This window comes from Thamnophis sirtalis, unplaced genomic scaffold (assembly GCF_051295495.1).
Source record: "Thamnophis sirtalis isolate CommonGarterSnake01/CBP01778 unplaced genomic scaffold, rThaSir2_p1.2 scaffold_14, whole genome shotgun sequence".
In the NCBI taxonomy this organism is placed as follows: domain Eukaryota; kingdom Metazoa; phylum Chordata; class Lepidosauria; order Squamata; family Natricidae; genus Thamnophis; species Thamnophis sirtalis.
In genome coordinates this window covers 24591942-24614662 of record NW_028261394.1, presented here as the reverse complement: position 1 = coordinate 24614662, position 22721 = coordinate 24591942, and the positions used below count along the sequence as shown (strand labels likewise).

Here is a 22721-nt window from a genome sequence, read left to right as displayed (position 1 = left end):
ATCAAATTTAATTATGATCAGTGGTTTGATGGGAAGTGGCAAACCAGGCATCGTTTTTTTCTGATCATTTTTTTTAAGTTGGGAAGAAGTAAGCAGACTCAATAGGACAACATAAATTACTATGCTGTAAACCATAAGCCAGATATATTTCACCTGATAAAGGAGGAGAGCCCCTATTTTTTCAGTAAACCCCCTCCCCCTTTCTTTACATTATTTATCATATACTTGTGGCTGCCCATCTCACCTGATGTGACTCTGAACGGTGTACAAACAGAGATACTCATGGAGTCGTAATGGCTCATTGCAGAGCCAGAGACTGTGAGTTCTTGTAAAGGAATGTGTGGGTGACCTTGGGGAAGGAGGGGAAGAGAGGCTGCCTGGGAAAGAATCAGAGAACTGGAAGAGAGGCAGGAGCCCCAGTCAGAGAAAGAAACTCGGGAACCACCTGCCATAATGGATCAGGCAGGAGCTGTGGGAAGTTTGGACTTTCAAACTTGCAAAATTCAGTTAATGCAGCCTTCCAGAAAATTAGAATTCACTCATTTAGTCATGTTTTCTTTCTGGTTTACCCGGAAGGGCTGAGGGTTGTAATCCCGCCTTAAGCACAAAGCCAGCTGGGCGACCTTGGGCCAGACACTTCCCCCCACCTCTAGGAAGGAGGCAATGGCAAACCACTTATGAAAAACTTCCCCCCCAAAACTGCAATACAGGCGGTCTTTGAGATTGTGCACGATTGGATGCAAGAAAGAAAAGATCATGCTTTGCCCTATGGCCTTCCCCCCCCCCCATTTTTGCTTGGTCATCACCATAAAAAATTCAACAGGCATGAAGGATATAAGTTGAGAAACTTTGGTTGCTTTTATGAAGGGCCGTACAACAAGACTGAAAAGCCAGCTATAGCTCTAAAACAATGCACATATTGTATATATATGAGGACAAAAATACAATTCATTTCAGTATAGCTCTTAATTCCAACAGATTTGCAACTAATTTCAGGGCTCTTAAAATACTAAAATATATGTTATAAAATATATTTTAATGCCAAATTATGTTTCATAAGTACATCATACACTATATTGCCAAAAGTATTCACTCACCCATCCACATAATCAGACCCAGTTGTGAGCGAATACGTTTGGCAATATAGTGTATTTTAGGAGCTGATTTAAAGATTTATAGTATAGTTATTGGGAGCAAGGATGTCAAAATCCGTAGAAAGAAGGGTACTTCAAAGCAAAAAGGAGCCTAAATTTAAGGCAATAGAATAGTAGATAATCTCTTATTTTGATTAAAGAGCAATGCTGGAGAAGGGTATTTAATACTTACTTTTTTGAAGAAAAAGCAGCAATGATTGTTACCCTTTATTCCTGTCCCAGTGGTACAGAAGCAATGCATTAAGTTCGTTTGGGAAGACTGCTGTTCTGATTTAGCATAAGCAAATTATCCTCCGATCCAAAGGAAAGAAAAATAGAAGGAAATCCATTCTTGTTTCTCCCATGTCACATGATCTTTGACTCTGAAACAAGACAGGTATAGGTTCTCCTGCATGAGCAAAGGGCTGGATTAGAAGACCTCCAAAGTCCCTTCCAGCTCCTATTCTATTCTATTCTATTCTATTCTATTTCATTCCAGTCCATTCTTACATATCCATTTCCCCATAACACTTTTTTTCATCAAGACAATTCCAAGTTCTTCTTTATCAAAAGATGCTTCCAAGGAAGTGGTGCTGTCAGCCTCTGTTTTACTGCTTGCTTTTCGGCTGCCATTGAAACGGGGAGAGGGGGGCATGGTATTTGGGTGTGGGAAATATTCCGTACAGGAGAGACTGTAAGAAGGGAGTTGTTCTCACCATGTACTGTGCATGTAGCGGGGAGAGGAGTTTCCCGCCAAGGCCAACTGTCCGGCATACCAACCTGATGATGGGTTTTGAAGATGTCTCCCACATGACACCTGCGGAGTAATTGGACTGAACTGGGATTACCAAGGGGAGGGGAATGGGTCATACATTGATATGTATGGTTGCGGTCGCTTTTATCTCAGATCCAGCTTTTCTTAGCTTCTATTTACTTATATCCAGCCCCGCTTAGATGGAATGGATGATGTGGACTTTTAATTGTATTTTTTATTCTTAAATTTTAAATGTTTCTTTTGTCTTGCTGCGAGCCGCCCAGAGTCCCAATGGGAGTGGGCGGCATACAAATTTTATTAAACTCGAAACTTATAACCAGTAAAAGTACTCTTAATTCTGCAAAATGGAGTTGAGTGGTTTCTTTCTTGGTTACTAAGTGAAGCAGCCATGACAGGTGTATTGTGGCTCAGGAAGGTTTGGGTTTGTCATGCAGAAGCAGTGGTGGACATTAATTTATTCATTCAATTGATATGATGCTTGTCTTACTGTTTTGAGTGATTCTGGGTGGTTTATAATAGTATAAAATATACATATAAAAGTTTAATAAAATTTAATAAGTAAAAGGTTAAAACTAACTACACAAACGGTACTGGGGTGGACATTTTTCTCTCACTCTATCAACCATCTCCACCAGAGGATGCCCCATCTCCATCAACCATGGAGCCAAGTGGCAGAGCCAAATTTGAAGGCTCTTCCAGAAAGTCAGAAGGGTGGAAGCAGATCTCACCCCAGGAGGCAAGAGGTTCCAGAGGGTGGAGACCACAGCAGCCTCCTTGATCCCACTAGTTGAAATGTTGAGCAATTTAGTTGCATCAATCAGTTCTCTATTGGCATTTGCTCATGGTTCTTACCGCGCGCATGCACAGGGGGGCAGGGGACGGACGGATGCACATTGCATTTTGGTGATTCGGGCGTGTGCTTTGGGCACTCAGTCTGGAAAAGGTTAGCCCTCACTGCCTGGGCCTGAGAGTTATACTGGAGAAGGCTATCAGGCAGCCGATCATTTGGTAGGCAAGAGGGGCATTTGCCAGTGGCTTATTTCAATTGGGTAGGTTTATAGGAAGAAGCTATGGCCCTAAGCTGTTTAGGAGTTTAAAGGTCAATGCCAGCACTTCAAATTGTTTCCAACATTTGGTAGATAGTACACGTTTTTCAGGACTGACACTCTGTGATTCCTGTAGTTTGGTACCAGCTAGCAAACCTGTCTTTTATCTGACTGGGAAGTTTGGATACTTTTCAAGGCTGGCCTCATGAAGAGCTCATTCTTCAAGTTGACCCAGGCTGTAACAGACTTGTGAATAAAGGTCTGCAAATCTAACCAGCTCAGGAAAGATGGCAGCTGGCTGAGAGTTGTGAAACACACACAGCTCATCGCACAATTCTATAGATTCAGTGAAAATGGAGGTTAAGGAACAGTTCCTAACTGCAGGTGTCAAATATGTGGCCCATGAGCTGCATGCTGCCTACAACCTTCTGAGGGTAGCCCAGATCAGCTTAAAATGCAACAGGGAAATATTTAACAAAGTAAAATACAATAAAACACTGATGATATTCTATTCAATCAGAATAGAGCTGGAGGAGACCTTCAAGGTTTTCTAGTCTAACCCTCTACTCTGGCAGGAGACCTTATACCATTTCAGACAAGTGACAGTCCAGTCTCTTCTTAAAAACCTCCAGGGATGAAGCACCCAAAAGTTCTGATGGCCAGCTGTTCCACTGGTTAATTGTCCTCACTGTTAGGAAGTTTCTCCTTAATTCCAGATTGCTTCTCTCCTTGATTAGTTTCCATCCATTGTTTCTTATCTGGCCTTCTGGTGCTTTGGAAAATAAGTTGACCTCCTCCTCTTTGTGGTAACCTCTCAAATAGTGGAATACTGTTATCATTTTCCCCCTAGTCTTTCTTTTCTCTAAACTAGCCAAACCCAAATCCTGCAACTGTTCTTCATATATTTCAGTCTCCAGGCCTTTAATCATCTTTGTTCTTCTTTGGACTTTTTCCAAAGTCTCAACATGTTTTTTGTAATGTGGCCAAAACTGGATGCAGGATTCCAGGTCTGGCCTTACTAAGGCTTTATAAAGTGGTACTGATGCTGATTTTGATTCTAGGCCTCTGTTTATACAACCAAGGATTGTATTAGCTTTTTTGGCTGCTGCCACACACTGACTCCTATTTAAGTGAACATCCACTAAGACTCCAACTCCCTCTCACAGTTTTTTGAACCATGTTTCACCTTATACCTTTGGTTTTTCCTTGCCTGTGTAAAACCTTGCTTGTCTCCACATTAAATTTCATTTTGTTGGATAGGGCCCATTGTTCAAGCCTGCCAAAATCTTTCTAGATCCTGAGCTTGTTTTCTGGGGTGTTGCCTATTCCTGCCAGTTTGGTGTCATATGCAGATTTGATGAGTTCCCCTTCTATTCCCTCATCTAAGTCATTTATGAAGATATTGAAAAGTCTTGTGCCTAAGACAGAACCTTGTGGTACCCAACTGCTTACTTCCCTCCATGTAGATTAAGGCTAACTAGTTGTGTATAGTTCGTCAGCAGTTACAAATCCCTCTGATGGTGACGTTGTCTACCTCACGTTTTTCTACCTTACCAAGAAGTGGTTTGTGGTCTACTTTGTCAAATTTCTTACTGAAGTCTAAGTATACACAGTATTTCGCTGGTTTACTAATTTAGTCACTTTGTTAAAGAATGAAATAAAATTGGTTTGGCATGATCTGTTTTTAACAAACTCATGCTGGTTTTTAGTTATAACTTTATTTCTTTCTAGGTGTTCACAGATATGTTGTCAACTCTGAAGCAAACCTGGTTGAACCATTGTGCTGCCTCATAGTTGCCACAAACTTTTAGAGGGGGAAGGGAGGGGGGAAAGTAGATATGCTTGGTAATAGTCAAAACAAAATGTTTTCTTGTGTGAACCAAGGTCATCCCAACAGGTGGCAGTTAAGGGAGGAGAGGAATGATCAAGCACCGTGCCAGCTACTCCCATTGGACAATGCGACTTATGACATCTGGGGAGGGAAGATTTGCTTTTTTAACTAGGGAAAAACCACAGGAACTTTTTGAGTTGGCTTTCACTAACTGTGCCGATATGATGTACTGTATCTAATAAACATATTCTTTGAGGAATCTACCTGCCTTGAAGTTCTGATTTTAGTGGATGCGTTACTCAGAATGCTGACATATGTTTTTTGATGATCTTTTCCAGTATCTTCCCAAGTATTGATGTTAATCTGATTGGTCTGTAGTTTCCTGGATCTGTTTTTTTTCTCCTTTTTTGAAGATGGGAACCACATCAGCTCTTTTCCAATCCTCAGGAAATTCCTGTTCTAGGATTTTTGAAAGATATGGTACAATTGTTCTAAGATAACATCTGCCAGCTCCTTCAAAACGTTGGGATGTAATCCATCAGGTGATTTGTATTCATCAAGATCAGATAGGTGTTTTCTAACCATTTTTTGCTTATTTTCATTTTAATTTCTAATGTGTCTTTTACAGGTATGTTTTGATAGGTTGGGCTATAGTTTCTTTTTGTAAGAAGACAGATGCAAAGAATGAGTTAGGCAGCTCTGCTTTCTCTCTGCTGCCTGTTACTTCCTTGCCATCTTCTCTCTTTAGTGGACCTACTTGTTTCCTTGATTTTTTTTCTTGTTATTTATATGTTGGAAGAAACTATCTTTGACTTTTGTTGCAAGTCTCCATTTATTCTGAGCCTTTGCTTTCCTGACTTCCAAAACAGATTGAAATTTCCTCTTTCCAAAAAGGAAGGATTAATTAATATCTTTTGGACTGTACATAGTTCATGATTGTTAACTTCATAAAATTTTCAGTGTTTAATAATTAAAGTTGAAATCAACTTAGAATACCTTTAGAGAAGAAGGAAAGAAGGTGGAAACTGAAAGAGAGGGGCAATTTTCTTTTTTCTTTTATTACAATATTTAATTTGGAAAGAAAAAGAAAAATTTAAATGCTTACAAACTATTGGGAGAAATGCGATCTCACAAATAGACATAAACATCAACATCAACTCATAGGGCTGGATGGGATCTGAGAGGCCTTCTAATCCAACCACCTCACCTGCCCAAGGCAGGAGTCCTTATTCCATCCTGGGCAAATGGTTGTCCAATCTTTTCTTGAAAACCTCCAGCAATGGAGCACTAAGAACTCCGGGAGGCAAGCTGTTCCATTGACTAATTGTTCTCATCATCAGGAAATGCCTCCCTATTTCCATTTGGATCTTTCTCTGACAAGCTTCCACCCATTGCTTCCTGTCTTGCCCTCAGGTGCTGTGGAGCAGCGGTCACCAACTGGGGGTCCCTGAGAAAATTTTGCTGGTCTGCAGAAAAATTATTTGCATTTTTTATATTGCACTAAATCGGGGTCCTCAAACTACGGCCCCTGGGACGGATACATGCAATGAATGCTTGTGTTGCTGCGAGAGTCTCCTTCTTCAGGGTCTTTTTGTGCAGGTCGGAGAGGGGCAGAAATTCCAATGGGGTCTGCTTCAGCTTCCGGGGGGGGGGGGCTTTGGGCGAAGACTGGAGGGAAGAGCCGCTGGTGGTGAAGAGCCGGAGGGCCTCGTTCCAGTGGGACTGCATCATGGCCTGGAACTGGCTGACCATCTCAGTCCGCTAAACCTCCAGGTGCCGATACCTGGCCTTGCACTCCCAAAGGTCTTCCCTCTGCTTGGAAAGCCTATGTTCCTAGTGCTCAGTGAGGTGCTTCTGCTGAGCCTCCTTCTCGGTCAGATCCAATTTGAACTGAACCAGCTATTTTGCCAACTCTTTCTCATGGTGGCTACCTGGTTCTAACAACTGCTTCCTATTGGGGCCCTAAAGCGCCTGGGCAGGGAGGTGAGGAGTGGCTGAGAGGGGAGGGGTGAGTGGGGGCCGGCGAAGCACCCCTTGACATGAGTGACATTAGGTTGCCCATGCCCACCTAGCCATGCCCACCCAGCCAGTTATTAGGCAGATCATATTAGTGGTCTGTGGGATGTAAAATTATGGATGTGGTGGTCCCTGAGATCCAAAAGGTTGGGGACTCCTGCTGTGGAGAATAAATCGTCACACTCTTCCCTGTGCCAGCCTTTCTATTGTTAGGTGATAGTTACTGTGGCTTCCTTAAGTCTTTTCTTTGTTAGTCTAAACATAGCTAGTTCCCTTAGCTGTTCATTGTACTCCATTATCTTAACCAAGAAGTAGGTCGTGATCTACTTTGTCAAATACTGGAGTCTACGTACGCTAAATCCAAAATGTTTCCTCGATCCACTAATTTAGTCACTTTATTGTAGAAGGCAGTACAGTTTGTTTGGCATGATCTGCTTTTAACAAACCCATGCTGGTAATCGGCTTGTTCATTCTCGGCACTCACAAATCTGTTGCTTGATCATCTTTTCCCAGATAGCCCAATGATATGCCATGTAGGGCTTTATAAGCAACAATAGGCACCTTGATCCACATCCAGAAGCCTACTAAGAGTCAGAGCAGTGGCATCATATGGGTATGAGAGAGGCCAAAAACTGCCTGAACTGGATCAGTTACAACTTCTGAATGCCCCTTACAGTGTATTTGTAATATAGAGCATGTTAGAGTAATCCAAATAGGAGGCGATTAAGGTAAGAGTTGCTGTGTGTAGTATGAGTTACTGTGAGCAAGGCTCCCTGGTCCTGACATGGTGGGATACAACCTGTGCAAAGTCTCCTTAGCTGCAGCTGCTCTTGGAGTAGGAGCTCTAAGTCCAGAAGGAACCCCAAATTCCCTACCAAGTTCCCTGGGGAAAGGTATCCCTGGGCAGAGTTAATGGTGGAGAAGGAGGCCTCCTTCTCAAAAAAGCCTGTAATCCTCCGTTAGACCCACACAGGCCCCAGACAATAGGGAAGGACCGTTTTGATTGGCCCAGAAGGGAAGTGTGCAACTGAGAGGAAGTCCAGCTTTTGCATTCCCTTCCTTTGTAAGTCAGCTGGTATTGATATGATTTACTTTTTTATAACTTATAACCCTCCTCTGGATAGTGAGCAAGCTCTAAATATTTTAAGTAAAGAAAAAACTCCATAATTTAATAAAGATGCACTATGCTCAAATTACTGGTTTCTAACTGCTCGGGTGATTTGCAGTGACATTGGAGAATTGGAAACAAGTGGTCTTAATACTCTTGGACTTAACTCTTCATTTTTATTACTTCTCCTTTCTTTTTGCTGTTTCTAATGGACTTGAGAGCCAGGAATATGGCATTATGTTTTAGGTGTAAAAGTGGCTTGCATGAGCAAGAGACTGTAGAGAAAGAAAGAAAAATTTTCTAGGCCTTATCCTGTTTTGTTTTGTTTTTTAGTTATAGTTTCTGACACCTATATTGGTAGTCTTTGCTTTACAACATTTCATTTAGTGACGATTCAAAGTTACAACGGCATGGAAAAAAATGACATGACCATTTTTTACACTTGGGGCCATTGGAGCATCCCATGGCCATGTGATCAAAATTTGACAAGCAAAGTCAGTGGGGAAGCCTGAGACGCTTAACAACTGTGGTAGTAACTTAAGTGATTCACTTAACAGCGGTGGCAAGAAAAGTAATAAAATGGGGCAAAATTCACAGTGAGAACTGTCTCACTTAGCAGTTAGCTCAATTGTGGTTATAAATCGAGAACTATATATGCATTCAGAGGTGTATGTATACAAGTGTGTCAGATAGACAGATTTTTTTATCCAGCCGGAAGGTCTCCAGTATTAATTTCAGTTAAAACTGGTGATTTAACTGAGAAGTGGCAATGCTGGGGGTTTTACAGTATTTCTAAGTACTCTTCAGCAAGACATTTTCTTAAGATCGCTCACATTTAAATATCTGACTTCTCTCAAGGCATTTTGCAAGACAAAAAGTATAAACAGGAAGTGTTGAATATCTGAACTTTAGATTGAACTATAAATGACAAAAGACTTGTGATATCTTGAATATATTTATTGTATTTCAGTTCAGTTTACAAATAAGATACATAAGTGTTTATGTGATAATCTACTATCCAGATTATTGTCAGACAGGTAGGAGTTAACTTTTTATAATAGAACATATTACTAAACAATAAACTTTTTGCAATTTTCCCTTGCCAGGAAATGACCTAGAGGCCTTACATTTCTGCATCCTATATACTCTACAATCAAGAAAATTGAACCCTGAAAGCACCACTTAGTAATATTAAAAGGAAACTACCTCAGCACCAAGAAGCAAAAGTGGAAAGGCTTGCAATAAAAAGAAAAGAAAACATATGTTATGAATAAAGTGTAGTAGCAAAGACTCTAGAAAAATATATGCTTTTTTCAGTATTAAGATGGGATTTGACTGACGGGCTCTGTCAAATCAAGAAGTTATTTTGTCTGCTGATGTTAAGACTCAGTGATTCTTCAAGAATAGTCATAGTCTGCATTACTCATCACTGTTGAGCAGTGATTTTGCTTTTCCTTTCCTAATACTAACTGAAGAAAAATATAACAATGGTACTAATTTTTAAACATGAGTTTTCTTCAGTTTAAAACAATATTAACACCAGGTGTCAGAAATGCATTGACAAGAAAACTACAGCAAATGGTTTTTGTGTCTTGTACATTGCAACAACATTTTGGGTGCCCACTGTAGGATGCTTAAGGAGGAAATAGTATTTTTAGTTACCACCACTTGCTTTTATGATTATAATTTGTAATTGCAGCAGTGCTGCATTTGAACAACAAATTGTACAAGTCAGCAAAACAGCTGCCATTTTCACTACTGACACCTAGTAACTAGATTTTTTTTTTCAAATGCCTTTTCTGAAAATTATGTAAATGCTCCTCCTGTGCTATTGCTACACATAGATGGATTTCCAAGAGAGCAACTCATGAGAATGAATTAATTCAAAAAACCCTTGGCCAAGTACTTCCTTATGTATTGCTGCAGTGCACAAGAAAGTAAAATGGACTATAAGCGGCGCTTTTTGCTTGGCGGGTCCAAGCAAAAAGGGCAGCAACACCAGCAGTATCAAGTGCCAGAACTGGGCAAGACTCTGGGCGCCTCCTTAGCATCTTCAGCTCCAACCTCTCCTCTGGTTTCCCTGGCTGCTGCTGGCAGCTGCAGTCACGCGACTCCAGTCGCAGACCTCCAGCAGGGAATCTCCAAATACCTAGATGCACTCAATGTATTTTGTCGTGCAAGCACTTTCCTCACAGACCTTTTCAGCAGTGTATTCCGGAACTCGCACTATTCTAAGGCAGCTATGCAACTGAAGGACGTGCAGGAACATGTCATGGAGGCAGCAAGTCGACTCACAGCAGCAATAAAACCAGAAATTGCAAAAATGCTCATGGAACTTAGTGCTGGAGCAGCCAACTTTAAAGATCAGAAGGAGTTCAGCCTACAGGACATTGAGGTAAGTTCCTTCCTTCCTTTAGGCAAGATATGCTAAGAGGTTTTAGGGTTGCAATCAGGTTAGACATATCCAGTAGAAATTAGAGAAACATCTGAGCTACTTGCACCTGGTATTTCCTTTGGAAAAATAGTGGTTGTATTCCTATGAAATGTTTAACAAGTGGACTGATGATGTCATAACACATACCTTCCCAAGTAACTAAAGAACCGCTAATAAATGTATGACAAAACAAACTTTCATGGGGTTGTGGAAAAATGGTAAGTTAGCTTTAGCTTAATACTGACATTATAAGAATGAATGCAATTGTTGTTTTTAATTTCCCTGGAATCTATGGATCCCTTTTCTTTTATATCAATCCCTGTGCATGTAAGAAATAAAATGCAAAAATTCACCAACATACCCATCTATTACTGCAGTGACATTTCAAAAAACAATTGCATTATAGTGTAGAGTTTGGAAGTTTAAACTGAATCCATGTGTTTGAGTATGCTGCTTCTAGACATTACCTCTAAGAAGATGAGATTGATCTAAGATTAAGTTTCGAACCCTTTGAATCTTTTTTGAGGTTTGGTACAGTATTCAGAAATGTGGTGGTGGAATTCCGCGACTCGCAGGTATCCGGGGCCGTTTTCGGGGCAGCAGGCCGCGCGGTCGCCATTCCCCAGGCAGCCTGCCTGCCTGCCGGCAGAGCTCTCTCTCTCACCCCCTCCCATTCCTTGGCACTCCAGGTGGGAGGCTTTAAAAGGTGGTAAAATACTTGTTTTGCAGTGTGGTAGAGTTTGATTGTCTCTTCCAGCAACAATCGGTGTATATCGAATAAGAGCCACCCATACTGATAACACACCTTCTGTTTGTAATAATAATTAGCTCTCTTGAATTGATAAAGCCCAGTCCTGAAAAGATGGGCGATCCTCTGAGTTGCTCCTCTGTTTGTGGAGAGAGAGATTGAGCTAATTTTGGATGGTGTCATATTTTTTTTTAGCATTTTAGGCTTGCTAAGTAGCTTTTAAAAATGGCTCAGAACACAGAATAACAGAGTTGTATATAGGGACCTGGGAGGTCTTCTATTACCCCTCCCCTGCTTAAGCAGGAGACCCTATATGATTCCAGACAAATGAGGGTATAATCTGTTCCTAAAGCGTCTGTGATGGAGTATCCACAACTTCTGGAGGCAAGCCATACCACTGATAGTTTTCACTGACAGGAATAAAATAGAATGGAGCTGGAGGTCTTCTAGTCCAGCCCCCTGCTCAAGCAGAGAACCTAGGCAATCACAAGACAAGTGACTGTCCAGTCTCTTTTTAAAAACTTTCAGTGATGGAGCGCCCACGATTTCTGGTGGCCAGCTGTTCCACTGGTTAATTGTCCTCACTGTTAGAAAGTGTCTCCTTAATTCCAAGTTGCTTCTCTCTTTGATTAGTTTCCAACTGTTATTTCTTGTCCTGTCCTCTGGTGCTTTGGAGAATAATTTGACCCCCTCTTTGGGGCAGCCCCTCAAATACTTGAATACTGCTATCATGTCGCCCCTAATTCTTCTTTTCTTTAGACTAGCCAGACCCAAAATCTGCAGTCATTCTTCATATAGTTTTGATCATCTTGGCTGCTCTTCTCTGAATGTTCTTTTTGGAGTATGGTGACCAAAATTGGTTGCAGTATTTCAGGAAATTTCTCCTTGGTTCTAAAATGGATATCCCTCCTTAATAAGTTTCCATTTATTACTTCTTGTCCTACCTACAGATACTTTGGAGAATAATTACCACCTCCTGTCTGTGATAGCCGTTCAGATATTAGAGGACTGCTACCATGTCATACTTAGTTCTTCTCTACGTCAGACCAGACATTCCCAGTTATGGCAAACATTCATATGCTTTAGCTTCAAGTCCCCTAGTCATCTTGGTTGCTCTTCTGTAGGAGATGATCAGGCTGAGCCCGAGGAAGGGTCAAATGCGTCATAAGTCACTAGACCCTGCGCCCCCACAAGAGATCTTAGTCCAGCCCACCATGAATGCCACCTTAATTCCTACTCATTTGACCTTGACTGTTAATAGCTGAGGTTTTTGTAGAGAGCTTAAGCTTGCAATAAATCTTTATACTCATTTGAACTGCCAGAATCTCCTGCTTGTCATTTGGAGTTCCTTGGTAAAACCATGGTGCTTTACAAAATGTGTGGCTGTGTTGAGAGTCTGTGGGGGTGCGGTCTGGTCCAAGGCTGCTGTGGCATCCTCATTCTCCATAGTGAGGGGGGAGGAGTATCCAGGATGGGTGTTGACTTTGTCCTCTCATGATTGGATGAGTCAGATAAGCTCTTTGGGTAACGCCCCCTGGCCGGCAGGACTACCCATTCTTCTGACTCATCTCCTCAAGGAAAAGTTGCACTACTCAGTAACTCCAGTAATTTACAAGGAGTAAGGAAAATAAACTTGGATCCGGCGAATCCTGCCTCCCTTCATCGAACACAGCCTCCTCCTGCAAGGACTGGACTGCCACAAGCCCCCTGGGGCGGCACGCTGCCCTGGCCACTGAGTGAGACGGAGTCACTCAGGGAGGACAATTGCCGGGCAGGCAGGAGGAGAGGGCAATATGCTTCCTAGAAGCAGCCCTTAATGCAGAGGCTAATCAGGAGCAGAAGCGCTCCTCTGCTCCCCTCGGGTTGAGCCACGAAGCTGGCTAAAATACCCTGGAACACCTGTGCTGGCAGCCGACAAGGTGAGTGCCGGAAAGGCTTAAAAAGAGCTGCGGAAGACAGGGGAGAGAGCTGCAGCCATGGCAAGCCTGCAAAGGCAAAAGCCATTTCCATGTGCTCCAGCAAGGAGGAGCCGTTTGAATTTGGAGCCGGGGCCATCTTGAAACCACATGGTCCAAGATGGCTGCCCCCAGCAGCTCAGAGCCTCAACTCTCAGCCCTCCAGCCACAACCGGAGGCTTGTGGAGCCCTTGAAAGGTGAGAAACCATCGCAGAGGCATTAGCCAAGGGCGGGGGATGCAGCAAAGGGCCAACAGGAGGCTTGTTAAGGGAGTTAGAGGCAGGCGGTGGATCCCCCCCCCTACTTCCTAGATGAATCAAGACTGCACGAAACCCCCCCCCCCCCAACCTGAGAACTCCTCACCTCCCAGAGGAGGATTCCCTTCGGCTTGGTGCTTCAGAAATCCTGCCTAAAAGCCCGTTCTCTCCCTTTCTAACTGCATAGTAACAGGAAAAGCCCCCCCCCCCACCCTTAAGGACATTCTCCTTTAAGGAGGAGAAAGAGACTTGGCGAGAATGCCATCAGAAAAAGGCTTCCAGCAAGAGCTGTGTTTTTTGGGGGGGGCTAAGTCTCCTTCACCCTTAAGAAAATTCTCCTTGAGTAGGAGAAGGAGGGGGGAGGGGCGGGAAGTCCCTGAGTAGGAGGCAAAACAAAAGCTGTTTTTTGTGGCTAAGTTCTGAGGGCGGGGCGATGGCAATTGCCTTGCAAAACCATTTGGAAAGAAGGGGGGAGGGGCCCCACGTAAGGAAGAGTATTCAGCCCCCAGGAAGAGACAGAAGAACCTCCAATCAGGTTAGAGATTACCCCCCTCCCCCAAGGCTTTCCAAGGGTGGGGGTGAATAGGCAAAGAGCAAATGCTATACAATACAATACTATGCAATACAATAGCAGAAGGGGCAGGAACCTGGTAGGTCTTCTAGCCCAACCCCTCGCCTAAGCAGAAATTCCTACACCATTTCAGACAAATGGCTATCATTACTAGTCAGCCCTGTAGCTCAATGGTTAACAGCTGACTCTGTAAACCACTTAGAGAGGGCTGAAAGACCTATGAAGCAGTATATAATTCTAACTGCTATTGCTATTACCATCCAACAGCTGCTTAAAAATCTTCCACTGTTGGGGCATTCACAACGTCCGGAGGCAGGTTGTTCCACTGATTAATTGTCTAACTGTCAGGAAATTTCTCCCCAGTTCTAAGTTGCTTCTCTCCTTATTAGATTCCACCCATTACTTCTAATTCTGCACTCAGATGCCTTGGAGGATAATCAGGTTGCCTCTTCCCTGTGGCAACCCCTGAGATATTGGAACACTACTATCACGTCTCCACTAGTCTTTCCTTTCAGTAAACTAGACCTGCCCAATTCCTGCAACCGTTCTTCATAGGCCTTAGCCTCCAGCCTGATCCCTCTGTTGCTCTTCTCTGCACTCTCCCTAGAACCCCCTCATCCTTTCTACATCATGGTGACCAAATTGAATGCAGAATTCCAATCTGGCCTTTCCAAGGCCTTATAAGGTGGAATGAACACTTCACGGGAGCTTGATTCTATTCCTCTGTTTATGCAGCCAAAAACTGTGTTAGGTTTTCTGGCAGCTATTGCACACCGCTGGCTCATATTAAAGGGTGGTCCACCAGGACTCCAAGATCCCCTTCACAGTTACTACTGTGGAGCAAGGTATTCTGTACCTGTGCACTTCACCTTCGTTGCCTAAAGGTAGAACCTTACCTCTTTGAATCCCATTTCCCTAAGTAGTGCCCAATGCTCAAGGGTACCAAGATCCTTCTGTATCTTTAGCCTGTATTCTGAAGTGTTGGCTATTCCTGCCAGCTTGGGGTCACCTGCTAACCTGATGACCCCCCCCCCCATCAGCATTTAACAAACAGAGAGCTAACAGTCATTCTGGCTCCTTCTCATGACCGCTTGAGATAACAGCAGTTCTTAAAGAAACAGTACTACTATCATGGCATTTATTTTGCTATCCCAAATGTTAGCTTACACACCTAACACCCTCATTCAAATCACTGATGAAGATGTTGAAGAGTACTGGGCTCAACCTGAGCCTTGGGGGACTCACTGCACTCTTCCCTCCATGAAGAGGCAGTCCCATTGAGGAGTATAGGTGTGTGCACCAGTTACCAAGGCACCTGGTGTGACTAGGTCTAATCCTCAGTCTTCTACTTTATCTAGTAGCAGGTTATGGTCTACCTTATCAGGACTTGCTGAAGTCCAAGTTAACTATATCAATGGCATTCCTATGGTCCACTAGGGTTGTCACCGTAATCTAAGAAGATTTGTAGATTTAGATTTATTGAACATTTATAGGCCGCCCTTTTCCCTGAAGGGACTCAGGGTGGCTTACAACAATGGGGGAAGGGAGTGCAAAACAAGACATAAAAGAAACGTGAATAAAAAATTAACTATAAAACACAACATTCATTATGGCTAGTCTAGTATGATCTATTTTTGACAAACCCATGTTGGCTTTGGGCTCTCGAGCCGGTTTTCTCACTTTCTGAAGGGGGGGAATCACATCAGCAATTCTATAGTGGTTCTCCGGTACTCCAGGAGCTCTGATAGATATAGTTTCAGTTGTTTGGAGATCTCATCCGCCAGCTCCTTCAGATCCCTGGGGTGTAACCCGGTCCTGGGAATTGGACCTTGCCTAAGATAGACAGGCTACCATTTCTTCCCTATCTCATCTTGGGTCCCTAATCTGAATTTGGGGTGCTGTTTTTGATAGGTTGGATAGTTTATCCCTGCTGGTAAAGACAGATGCCAAGCACGAGTTAAATAGTTCGGCTCTACCCCTGCTGCCCGTCACCTTCGGGCCACTTTCTCCCAGCAAGGGACCAATTGTTTCCTTAATCTTTCTTGGTTTTATCAGGCGGGAAGATGCCCCCCCTTTTTGTATTTCATTTTATTATTATTATTGTTGTTGTGATTCTTGTTATTATTATTATTTTACCTTTGTGGCAGGCCTTATTGTGAGCCTTAGCTTCCCTCTCTTCATCGTTACACACACTCTAGTGGCCGCCCATTAAACTCCATCGGTGTTTACATTCAGAATATCTCTGCGCTAATCCTAGCCATAGAATCATAGCACCCTTATGGCCGGGGGGGAAAAAAGGGGTCAGATAGGCTGGTCCCCATGCCAGAACCCACCACAAACTCAGAATGGGATGCCCGACTATGAGAGATCGCAGAAGCACCTCAGATAGCCTATGAATTTAGACAACTTTCGCTGAGGGCAGAACATATAGCAGGGGTGGGATACATCAGAGCCGACTGGCTCAGCCGGACCAAGGGGACAGTTTGGAGCGGAAGCTGCAGCCAGCAATCTTCAAGGAAATGGCAGAGTGCTTCGGACACCCGGAGATCGACTTATCCGCCACGCCCTCAACGCTCAGCTCCTGAGGGTCATCTCCAGGTACCAGACATGGGGGGGGGGCAGAAGGGGCGGACGATCTGCGAAGCCCCTGGACCAGGGGTTGTCGGTATGCCTTTCGCCCTTACCCCTGATCCCCAGGGTCATATGGGAAACCCTTCGGGAGGGGGCAGAAGGGGTTCTCTTGGTGCCTCTCTGGCCCCGGAGACTGTGGTTGCAGAGCTCCAGTCGCCTTCAACGGAGAGGCCATGGAGATTCCCCCTGGAGGGAATATCCCTTAACCAGGGGTCGCTGGAGCACCCAGACCGTCAATGGCTCCAGCTGACCGCTTAGCTCTTGGAACGGAGCATCCTGGGGAAAGACCCTCCCCCCCCCCCAGGGTGACGCAGACTCCAGACTGCCCGCACACCTTCCACAGAGCGTATATATGGCTCCATGTGGCAGGCCTCTGCCTCATGGTGTAATTCCCTGGGGCACAATCCTAGCCAGGCCTCAGTGCCTCAGATTCTGGACCTCTTCCAGGCAGGCCGGGACAGAGGGTTAGCTTCTAACACAATTAGGAGACAGGTCCCAGACTTCTCGCCAGTTGTCCTGCGTGGCAGGAACCAGAGCTCGACTCACCTTCCTGTGGTCAGACAATTCCTCAAGGGGGCTTCCAACCCCAAACCGCACGCAGCGTTCAAGTACCATTCCTGGGACTTACACAGGGTAGGGGACGCTCCAATAGGTGCTCCATCTGAGCCTTTACGAACAGCTTCCCTTAAGTTCCTGATTCTCACGGTGGCCTTTCTGGTGGCCATCCCCCCCCGCCAGGCAGATATATGAACTGCAAGCTCTCCACCGGGGAGGGTCTCTGCTTCCCCCACTAAGACAGAGTGGGGTTACGCCCTTCATCCCAAGGTGGGCTTCTGCTTCCATCAAACCCAGGAACTGATTTGCCCAACTTCTGTCCAGACGGGGGGGAAAGAAGGGGCTCACTCTGGGCATAAGGAGGGCCCTGAGGATTATCTCAGGAGAACCAGGCCAGTCAGGAAATCCGAAGCTCTGTTTGTTTCCTTCCAATAGGGGCCTGGGTAACAGGGTGACTTCCACCACAATAGGTAGGTGGTTGCAAACCTGCGTTGCCTCTGCATACCAATCACAGGGCTTTCAGACACCAATCATATCACAGCTCACTCCACGCGGAGCGCAGCCACATCCAGGGCCTGGGCCACGCAGACAGCCCTGGCCGGAATCTGCAGGGCAGCCACGTGGGCTTCCCCCTCTCCCTTTGCTAGGAACCATAAACTGGACTCCTTTACCCCGCAGGGCAAAAGCCTCCTGGACGCAGGGCCTCTTGGACGCAGGGCGTTGCAGGTGGTTCACAGGGCGGAGCCCACGCCTCAACTGGCACAAGCGGGGGACATGGGGCCTCTGGGGTCTCCCTCCCTAGGGACGTGCAGGCTTTGGTACGTCCCATCCTGGATACTCCTCCCCCCTCACTATGGAGAAAGGGCGTTGGTACTTACCTGATACGCCTCTTCTCATAGTGGGGGGAGGAGTATCCAGTCCCTCCCTGACTATGTTTGTATGACTAAGTTTTATGTTCACAGTTTTATGAAGTTATATAAATATTGATGTTGAAGACGATAAAAGCTAAGAACTGAATTAAGAGTCTGGAGTGAATGGTGCAACGAGTCGGATGGAGCTCTTCGTCAAAAGAATGGGTAGTCCTGCCGGCCAGGGGGCGTTACCCAAAGAGCTTATCTGACTCATCCAATCATGAGAGGACAAAGTCAACACCCATCCTGGATACTCCTCCCCCCACTATGAGAAGAGGCGTATCAGGTAAGTACCAACGCCCTTTCTAAGCTGCAGCAAGAGCCTTAGCTGAACTCTGCAAAAGCCTTGGGGGGAATCCCAGCTTCCTCTGAAACCGCATAGGGTCCAACAGTCCCGACCGCATAGGGTCATTCTCCTAGGTGCTGCTTGGAGTGTCCAAGCACGCGTTAACTTCAGCTTGCTGCCCAAGGAACTGAGTTTAAATTTGATTGTAGCTCCACCTCTTGGTTGCCTCAGAAGCTCAGTTTTAAAAAACTCAGTCGCCCTACAGGACGTCTACTCTGGGGCTCCAGTCCTTGTGCAGCAAGCGGGACCCCAAATTATAGCTTTATTCTAGATATTGTAGCTCCCTTGTTTTTAGGAAGTTTGGATTAGTTTAGTTAGGTTGCAGATAGGAAATTCTTTGCAGTTTGCCTTTCTGTTAGCTCCGTCTGCCTTCGTATCGCGCACACAGGCTCCCTGGAGCGCTGGCAGCCTGGGCATTGCCTTGGGCAGCTCGTAGAGTCAGGATCTCTCCAGGGCACCATTTGCTGTGAGTACTAGGGGGGCAGCCAGGTAGCCAGAGCCCCCGACAGGAGCGTTAGGCTCTGTGCGACCCGACGATGCTCCAGGCGCGCGGCGCGAGCGGCCACCATTTTAAAAGCCTCATTTTGGCACGCTTTCGCCTCCAGCCTCCAGCCTTTGCCACACAGCCTGTCAAACCCAGCGGATCGCTGCGGAGGGCCGCCGTAAGCCCGGAGCCTCGCATTGGGTGGCCAAGCAGGCTCTTGCCCTCCTTTCTACCAAAGCGGCTGCGGGGAACCTGGGCCTGATCAGCCTGCCTACCTGCCATCAGCGCGGATCCGCCGGCGCGAGGCTGTCCCTTCCAGCCAGCTCCAGCCTCCCTCTCCTCTCTTCAGCCGGCTAGGCCTCAGAGCCTTTCGGAGGCCCAACACGTGGATCAGGCTCTGACCTACCTCAGGCCTGGTCTACTGTCGCTACCAGAATGGAGAAGCAGCTCAGCTCTCACAGCGTGGATGAGAGGCAAGGGGAAAAGACCTGGCCCACTCCCAGCAAACGTAGCAGGCCCAATCCATCGGGCAAGGGAGTTGGGGGAGGGTATTTCCCCACGGGAGAATCAGCCAAAGGCAGGGATGGCCTCCAAGGCTGAAGAAAAGATGGTGCTGCGCTGCAAGAAGGCCATGGAAAAACAATTTCAGAAGGCCCAGGCCGCACAGCGCAAGAATCCTGTGGAGTCCTTCCCAAATGAGATCGGGGGTGGGTCTCCCAGAGGTGAATCCCAGCGAGGGGAATCTCCCTTGGGCCCAGGCAGTGAGGACTTTGGGTTTTCCCCCAACCCTCATAGGGCATCCTTGGGATCACCTACCCATTCCATGGCTTTAGATTCTCTGGCAGAGTTGGATTCGGGGGCCGAGGAGGAATCCTTAGCTCCCTCAGAATTGGAGTCCCCTCCCCCTCAGGGGCAGGAGTCCATTTTGTCTAGGGCCATGGAGGAGGTTGTGGCTCGTGCCATATTTAAATGCATTTCTGATGGCATGGTGCAGTTAGCGGCCAAGTTGCCCTCTGTGGCGCCCAAACCAGCTGCCAGCCAGGCCAAGGCCCCTAAGGCTTCAGAAGCTTGGACACCATCCCCTACCCCAACGGGGCTTAGTGAGGTATCGGACCTGGAGGAGGCTGAGATAGAGGTTCCGGTTCTATCTGACGATGAAAACGCTGCCCCTGAGCAGGCCACAGGCTCAGGGCTGTTTAATCACGCCATGTTTAGGGCCCTTCTTACCAAGGGCCGGGCAGCGGGGCGTCAGATGGGTCTTCTGGCCCCCGAGGCCAAACCTCCGTCTGACCCTGTCACGGGCGTAACCATAGGTCCCCAGGATCCCGGTGCAGGCCTATTTAAGGAGGTGCCTCCACCCTTGGACCTAGTTCCAGCTCCTCAATTATTTATAGACATTATCCAATGGCAATGGGCCCAGCTGGGGACAATGGCCAATCCAAGTGGGACGGACAGAAAACTGTTCACTATGGAGGCCCCACTGGAGGAGCTCCTAAAGCTCCCCCAAGTGGACGACCCTATCATGTCCCTTACTTCCCCCTCTTCCCTTCCCGCGGAATTGCTGGAGGGGCTTAAGGTGGAGGACAAGAGGGCGGAATCCGTGGACCTTAAGACTCACCAGGCTACTGCCTGGGCCATGCACGCTTCCGCCACCTCCTCTTATTTTGGCAGGGCAGCCCTCTTCTGGCTTCACAAATTGCGGTCAGGGAACTCCAGAACTAGGCAGGACATCACTAAAATTATTCCCACCATGGAGTACTTAGCCGACGCATCCCTTGCGGCCACGAAATTTTCCTCCAGGGCTCTGGCCTCGAATGTCACCTCGAGGCGCCTGCTGTGGCTCCGCCACTGACAGGCTGACGTTAAGGCGAAATGGAAGGTGGCTTCTGCTCCCTTCAAGGGGGGTAAGCTTTTTGAGGGGGCCTTGGATCCATTCCTAACTGAGACCAAGGACAAGCGCAAGGTGCTCCCCCCCGGTCACTAATAAATAGGAACGGAAGGGCCAGCCCTTCCACAAGAATTCCTTTCAGAATAACGAGCCCTCCACTTCCTCAGGCGGTCCCAGTCACGCCTACGGTCCCCCTCAGCATCGCTCCCAGGATAGGTCCTCGTTTAGGGACAGGGGAAAGCAGCAGAGGTTCCGCAAGTCTTTCCGAGGGGGCTATTCTAACAAGCCCTTTAGGAAATCTAAGTGACCGTCACAGGGCTCCGCCCATTGGCAGCCGGCTCCAGCTCTATGCCGCCCAGTGGGTGGAAACCACGACGGACAGTTGGGTCAGGAACACGGTCCGCCACGGGCTGACCCTGGAGTTCCTGTCCTTTCCCCCGAGAACCTTCCTCCATTGCCCCGTCCCCAGGTCCGCCCACAAGCTCCAACTCATGAGTGCGGAGATAGAACACCTCCTGGAGATAGCGGCCATAGAGGAGGTCCCCAGGGGTCAAGAAGGCAGGGGGTTCTATTCCATCCTCTTCCTGGTGTCCAAGTCATCGGTTGGTGGGGGGTGGGTGAGGGCGATCCTGGACCTCAGGAAGCTGAACAAACATCTGGCGTACAAGCGCTTCAAGATGCAGTCCCTCCAGACCATCCTGGGCTGCATCAGACCGGGCGATCTGCTGACTTCGATTGACCTGAAAGAAGCGTACCGGCATTTTCCGATCCACCCGGCGCATTGCAAGTTCTTGAGGTTCCAGTTCGCCGATCGCCATTACCAGTACAAGGCCGTCCCCTTCGGACTTTCGTCGGCCCCGTGGACTTTCACCAAGCTGCTGGCTGCCGTGGCTGCACGGCTCCGGTCTCTTCCCGTGAGATTGGAAGGCTACCTGGACAACATCCTTATCCACTCGTCGTCCAGTGGGCAAGCCCACGCAGACCTGACCACCACTATCAAGGTCCTGCAGCTTCACGGGTTCTCAGTCAACCTGGCAAGAGCCCCTGGACCCGACCTGCAGGATCCAGCACCTCGGGACGATCATCGACTCCGAGACCTGCCAAGTCTTCCTCACCCAGGACAGAGTCGACAGCATCTGGACCCTGGTGAGGAGCATCCGCTCGACTGGGTCTGCATCGGTCCTCTCTCTCTCGCAGCTGATGGGGAAGCTGGTGTCATGCATCTCGGTGGTCCCGTGGGCGCGGTTGCAGCTGGCCGTTTGGCACTTGAGGGGGACCTCCTGAGGCTTCATCGCTTTTCCGACAGAGTCATCCAGACGATTCAAGCCTCTAGACAACCTTCCACCGTCAGAATCTACAAGGCAACTTGGTCGGCCTTCTCCCGTTGGTGCCTCAACCGTCACCTTGTGGCATCCTCCGCGACCATCCTGCAGGTCCTCGAATTTCTGCAGGATGGTTTGGACAAAGGGCTGGCACCGAACACTCTCCGCAGACAGGTGGCTGCCTTAAGCACCATTCTGTCTTCTGACACTCAGCTACCGCTTTCCAGGCATCCCCAGGTTAAGGGCTTCCTAAAAGAGGCGTCCAACCTCTGTCCGCCTCCCATCCAAGGTATCCTACCTGGGACTTGACTGTCATACTGCAGGCGCTTGCCGCGCCTCCATTTGAACCATTACGAACGGTGGGCCTATGCCACCTGACACAAGATTAACACCGTCTTCCACAGGGCGCAGGAGGTGATACTTCCGGACTTTTGTCCTCACCCAGGCACCAGAGAGAGGTAACATGGCACAAGTTGGATGTGCGGCGGGCGGTGTGCATCTACATCAAGCGGTCTGCTCCTTTCCGTAAGTCGGAAACCTTATTTGTTTCTTTCCATCTGGCTTCCATGGGGAAGAAAGTCATGTCCTCCACCATCGGACGCTGGCTCAGGGCAACCATCAAGATGACTTACGAGACTCAGGCCAGACCGGTTCCTCCGCGTATCACAGCGCATTCTACGAGGAGCGCAGCGACTTCGGCCGCCTGGGA

The 22721-nt window shown here is 47.1% G+C and overlaps 1 protein-coding gene across 1 annotated transcript in view; it reads left to right on the top strand.

The window, feature by feature from the left end:
* The window catches only part of GARRE1 (granule associated Rac and RHOG effector 1), a 73976-nt gene that overhangs the window by 12217 nt on the left and 39038 nt on the right, over nt 1-22721 (top strand). Inside the window, exon 2 of the mRNA XM_087729436.1 lies at nt 9016-10304. Within this exon, the coding sequence (XP_087585562.1) occupies nt 9822-10304 (483 nt within the window). The 5' untranslated portion in view covers nt 9016-9821. The remainder of the gene's footprint in view (nt 1-9015; nt 10305-22721) is intronic.